This window comes from Macrosteles quadrilineatus, unplaced genomic scaffold (assembly GCF_028750875.1).
Source record: "Macrosteles quadrilineatus isolate MER2022 unplaced genomic scaffold, UCM_ALF_1.0 Scaffold_3__2_contigs__length_128488019, whole genome shotgun sequence".
Classification (NCBI taxonomy): domain Eukaryota; kingdom Metazoa; phylum Arthropoda; class Insecta; order Hemiptera; family Cicadellidae; genus Macrosteles; species Macrosteles quadrilineatus.
This window is the reverse complement of record NW_026542596.1, coordinates 30,837,401-30,843,365: the sequence shown is the minus strand read 5'-3', so window position 1 is coordinate 30,843,365 and position 5,965 is coordinate 30,837,401. Positions and strand designations below refer to the sequence as shown.

At 39.8% G+C, this 5,965-nt stretch overlaps 1 protein-coding gene across 1 annotated transcript; it reads left to right on the top strand.

The window, feature by feature from the left end:
- The first annotated feature begins 356 nt into the window (after positions 1-356).
- LOC128989078 (uncharacterized) lies at positions 357-5,402 on the top strand. Its single transcript, XM_054410935.1, has 2 exons — positions 357-495; positions 1,489-5,402. Exons 1-2 carry the CDS (start codon positions 357-359, stop codon positions 5,400-5,402), a joined length of 4,053 nt encoding a protein of 1,350 aa, XP_054266910.1.
- The last annotated feature ends 563 nt before the right edge of the window (positions 5,403-5,965 follow it).

The window sequence follows — 5,965 nt, the reverse complement described above, 5'->3', positions numbered from 1 at the left end:
TTATGCACTTCAGTAGGCCTAGATTTATGAGATCATTATTAATTTAAGATATTGGGCTATTTTATGAAAACTCATCTATTCTTGTTGTGTGTTATTTAATTTGTTTGTTCATGATGAGATTCACTACCCTACAAAGAAAAGCAAAACTTGTTAAAAACAGGTTTCAGAAAATAAATAAATATTTGTCAAACCAACTTCCTCGAACTGAAGGTCAAGAATTGACTCCTGCTAATATACAGCGTTTACACAATTATAATGAGGAGGTCAGAGATCTATTTACTGACTTTAAAACTTTATTTAATAGAGTTGTGACTGATGACCCTGCTTCTGATTGTGATGAGGAGGAATCATTTTCAATGCATGATGAACTTTCTGACTTGTATGTAGCCCTTATAAGTGACATTAAAGTTCTTTTGCCAGTTGAACCTGTTGTAACACCTACTCCACCTCCAGCTTCTCTGCGCCTGCCTAAATTTGAGTTGCCTAAATTTAGTGGTAACTATGAAGAGTGGGTTAGTTTCTATAATATTTTTGAAGCCTCTGTCAATGCGAATAATTCTGTCTCCCCAGTGAATAAGTTTCAGTATTTGCTTAGTGCCCTGAGTGGTGAGCCCTTAGACTTGGTTAAGAGTCTTAATATTACTCCTGAAAACTATGTGGTAGCCCTTCGACTTCTCAAGGATCGCTATGAAAACAAGAGACGTATTGTCACTCAGCTCGTTACAAAAATTCTGGATTTGTCGCCCATTACTAGTGGTTCGCTTAAGAGCTTGCAATCATTTCTCACTGTATATAAGGAAAATACTCAAGCTTTGAAAAACTTAAATCATGACATTACAACTGAAAACACCCTGTTAGTCTTAACACTTTTAAAGAAGATCCCAGCTGATATTAGAAAATCTTTTGAAGACTCTCGCGCCTTAAACAATGAGATCCCTCTTGTTAATGATTTAATGACCTTTCTTGAAATGGAATTCAAGCGTTTAGAAGGTGCTAGTATTTGTTGCAGTTCACCATCTACCTCAAAGTATTCCACTGGCCAAAAGTGTCCTACAAACATAACTAGGCCTAATAAGTTTACACGTGAAAGTAAGCCACATTTCACCAACCATACAAAAACTGCTCTTGTCGCCACAACCAACTCTTGTAGATTTTGTCAAGCTGCAGATCACAACATATACAAGTGTCAAGCTTTCCTAGCTAGAAGTGTGAGTGAAAGATCTGAGTTTATTCGCAAGAATAGGATTTGTACAAACTGCCTCGGTTATCTTCATAACACAATCAACTGCCCCTCAAGTAAAGTGTGTCAGATTTGCTCCAAACATCACCATACTCTATTACATGAGCCCACACGTAGTTCACTTCAGGCACAGTCAAGCTATCAAACTAAGCTGTCTCCTCAAAATAAGACCTACACACCTAATTCATCTTCAAAGAATACAACAACTATTAATCCTACTGCTTCTACAAACGTTAACGCTTTTGTAGGATTGTCTAGTCAACTCAATCCAACTAAAACCACAATCCTTCTTGGTACATGTTTAGTTCATGTCTCTTCACAACATGGTCAACATACTGTACTCCGTGCTGTGCTCGACTCCGCTGCCCAACTTACCCTTATATCAGAGAAAGCTATTCAACTCATCAACGCCCCACGTACTCGACTCCATGATGAAATAAAAGGAATCTCTGGTGCAGTTATTAATTCTAGAGGTATCGTACATGTCAACATGTCTGCGATCAATGGAAATCCTTTGGCTAAAAACCATCCTTGTATGGTTTTGAGTAGTATCACATCACCCCTGCCTCAGATACCAGTTTCACACCAGGTTAAGGAATCTTTGAAACATTTTGTCCTAGCCGATCCCTGTTTCGATCAGCCTGGAGAGATAGATTTACTTATCGGTGCAGACTTATTTGCCCTAACCCTCACAGGCGAACAGCATAGATTAGGACAAAATTTACCTCAAGCTCTTGGAACCATTTTTGGTTTTGTTGTGATGGGCCTCGCTCCTGTAGCCTCTGTAGCAGGAAACTCATCAAACACATTTCCCATCTCACTCTTGACAACTCATGATTTGGATCTTCATAATTCACTTCAAAAATTCTGGACACTAGAAGAACCCCCAATACGGATCAAGGCTCAGACTGAGGAAGATACCCTCTGTTTACAACATTTTGAAAACACCCATAGACGTGATGACTCAGGTCGTTACATAATCGAGCTGCCCAAGAAACCAAATCATTCCCCTCTTGGTGAATCTTGTACCAAAGCTCAATTGAGACTTAGCTCGATGGAAAGGAAATTCTCTAATCAACCCGAGTTACAAAGGCTCTATTCTGAATTTATGGATGACTACATTGAATCAGGTCATATGACTATTTGTAAAGAACCTCCCACCTCTGAATACTATTATTTGCCTCACCACGGTGTCTTCAAGGAGAATCCCCCGAATTCAAAAATACGTGTTGTTTTTGACGGCAGCGCTAAAACTACTAATGGCATATCATTGAACGACATTCTCATGCCTGGTCCCAAACTTCAAAATGATATCAGTGATGTTTTATTGTATTTTAGATGTCATAAAATTGTATTCACCTGTGACATACGTCAAATGTATCGTCAGATCTTGGTTTCTGATAAGGACAAAAGTTATCAAATGATATACTGGCGTGCTAGTCCAGATGATCCACTCCAAACGTACAAACTCAATACAGTTACATATGGGCTTAATTGTTCCCCTTTTATTGCAATCAAAACCTTGCACCAGCTAGTTTTGGACGAAGGTCAACCATACCCACAAGCTTCTGATATCTTGACCAAGTCTATCTTCTATGATGATATTATAGCTGGAGCTGAAGATCTTGATAAAGCTATGTCAGCTCAAAATGAACTGAAAACATTGCTGTCTAAAGGCGGTTTTGAACTCCGTAAGTGGATCAGTAATGCACCCCAACTCTTGGATCAGATTCCAGTCGAACACAAAGAATCACCAGTGGAGTTGACTGATGGTAGTGAGGCCTTCTACAGTGTATTGGGTTTAAGATGGACCCCAGAGACAGACATGCTCTCATACAAAGTAAAGAATGTTGAAGTAGGCCACTTGCTAACCAAGAGAATGATTCTCTCAACAATCGCTAAACTCTATGATCTCCCAGGATTTCTCACACCTGTAATATTTTGGGCTAAAACACTCATTCAATATCTTTGGACCACAGGTCTAAAATGGGATGATCCAATTCAAGATGAGATAAGAACAAAATGGATTTCCTTTTTAGAAGAACTACCCGTGATCCAAAACCTAAGGATCCCACGTTACATCTTTACCTCAACTCATAATCTTGCAGAACTTCATGGTTTCAGCGATGCTTCGGAGAAAGGATATGCTGCAGTAGTCTACCTCCGTGTGATCAACTTATCGAATGATGTTAAAATTAATCTGATAATGGCCAAATCTAAAGTCGCCCCACTAAAAAGAGTATCTCTGCCTCGTCTCGAACTGTGCGGTGCTCACCTACTTGGAAAGCTTCTGCAATACTGTTCAAATCTTCTTTCGTCCCACATTAAGATTGACTCGATGTATGCTTGGTGTGACTCTACCATTGTTCTTACATGGATACGCACTCACCCCTATCGCTTAAAAGTCTATGTGGCCAACCGTGTCTCAGAACTACAAGAATTAATCTCTCCTGAATCATGGCATTACGTCAAGTCCCTCGACAACCCAGCAGATTGTGCAACCCGAGGACTCTCCCCATCTCAACTCTTAAGCCACCAATTGTGGTGGAAGGGACCTGAATGGTTATACTTGTCATCAGATCTTTGGCCAAAGCCCGAATTCAGTTTAATCACTGATCAAGACACTCTTGAAGTCAAACCAAATCCCTTGAATGTCCTAGTTAACGTTGAAAAGTTAGAAAATTACAGATTTGATTTACTTGAAAAATTCTCATGCTTTAGAAAACTTGTAAATGTCACTGCTTATGTTCTACGATTCATCCATAATATTTGTGGGAACGCCCGACTAGCTGGACAACTTAGTTATAAAGAGATCTCTTCTGCTAAAATGAATCTCTTCAAACTCATTCAAATTTCATCTTTCAAGGATGACATCACAGCTCTGAAAAAGGGCACTCAGTGCAGCTTAAGACTGGCTCGGTTATCACCTTACATTGACGATAACGGTTTGGTAAGAGTAGGCGGTAGGTTGAAACATTCAAACCTTACTCAAGATGCCAAATACCCAATCCTGTTACCTAAATCTCATAATGTTGTAAAACTGTTGGTCATGCACTATCATCTCAAATATTTACACGCAGGCCCTCAGTTGCTGCAATCGATCCTCACTCAAGAAGTATGGATATTATCTGCTCGTAGTGTAATCAGATCTGTAATCTTTAAATGTCAAAGATGTTTTAAGTTGAAACCTACAAATCAACCTCCACTTATGGGAGACTTACCCGAAACTCGACTACGGCCTGTAAGACCATTCTATCATACTGGCATGGATTATAGCGGTCACTTTGAAGTGAAAGTACACACCACTAGGAATTCTCAAAAGCTTAAGTCATACCTCTGCCTATTTGTTTGCTTTACCACAAAAGCGGTGCACTTGGAAGTTGTAACTGATCTCTCAGTGGACTCATTCATTGCTGCTCTTAAAAGATTTGTTTCTCGTCGTGGACTTTGTGCTCATCTATACTCTGATTGTGGAACGAACTATGTCGGTGCCTCCAAGCAACTGAATAAGACCTTCCAGAATTTCATTGATGAAAGGAATACTCAAGATGCTCTCACTAACTTCGCCCTCGATCATTCAATTAATTTTCATTTCCAACCACCAGCCGCGCCTCACCAAGGAGGCCTTTGGGAGAGTGCCATAAAGAGCTCAAAGTACCATCTCAAGAGAGTAATTGGAGATCAAATTCTAACACTAATGGAGCTGATAACTCTTGTCACGCAGGTGGAAGCAGTATTGAACTCTCGTCCACTAACAGCTCTATCAGCAGATCCATCTGACATCACAGCACTCACCCCAGGTCATTTTCTCATCGGGACATCTCTTGTTGCAGTACCTGAAGTAAATGTATCCGATATTCCTGACAATCGACTAAAGCATTGGCAAACAGTTCAGGCTCTACATCAACGCTTCTGGAGAAGGTGGCACCAAGAGTATTTGCACCAGCTTCAACAAAGGAAAAAGTGGATAAAGCCAAACAAGAATCTTGAAGTAGGCGATTTAGTCATTATCCATGACCCAAAAACACCACCACTTCTCTGGCCTCTTGGTCGCATTGTGAAGACATCACCTGGAGCAGATGGCATCGTTCGAGTTGTCTCCATCAAGACTTCGAGAGGAATCTTCTGTCGCCCTGCTACCAAGGTGTACCCGCTCCCCTAATCACAAAATATTTCTATTTAATGTCCTATTTCATGTTTATATTTATAATTATCATATTTATCATATCTTATAATTAGGTGTGTCATCATTATCTATTGTGTATATATATCTACATTGTATTACTTGTGCCCATTTATGAGTCAATGAATCAATTTATTAATCTGTTGAACCATGTATGGTTCAAGGCGGGCGGCATGTTCCGTATTCAAGCATCTACGCAACCTAGGTGAATCCAGACTTCATTCATATTTTGTTCTGACCCTTGCCCTGTCACGTGATGTCTGGCAATTCCCCCCATTCCTCATGTACTCTACTCTTCAACCCGGCATCATGTTCTCGCCATTTTCCCTAGTTTTGTATTATAATATTCCCCTACTCTATTTGTGGCATATAAATTGAACTTATATTATCGTATGTTTATCTTATGTATTTATTTGTGACACACCTAACAAAAAAGTGAACTGAATAGTTAAAAACTGTATTCAAACTGTTCTTGGTGCAACTACCGGTCGCGTACGCGAAAGCTGGCCAGCAAACATCAAGTGCGTCAACGGTCTACTAGA

Excerpts from the sequence above, each read along its gene's own strand:
- LOC128989078 (XM_054410935.1), top strand. The coding sequence starts at position 357 with ATGCATGATGAACTTTCTGACTTGTATGTAGCCCTTATAAGTGACATT. Across the intron at positions 496-1,488 it reads TGAGTTGCCTAAATTTAGTG|GATTGTCTAGTCAACTCAAT; the intron begins GTAACTATGAAG and ends ACGCTTTTGTAG.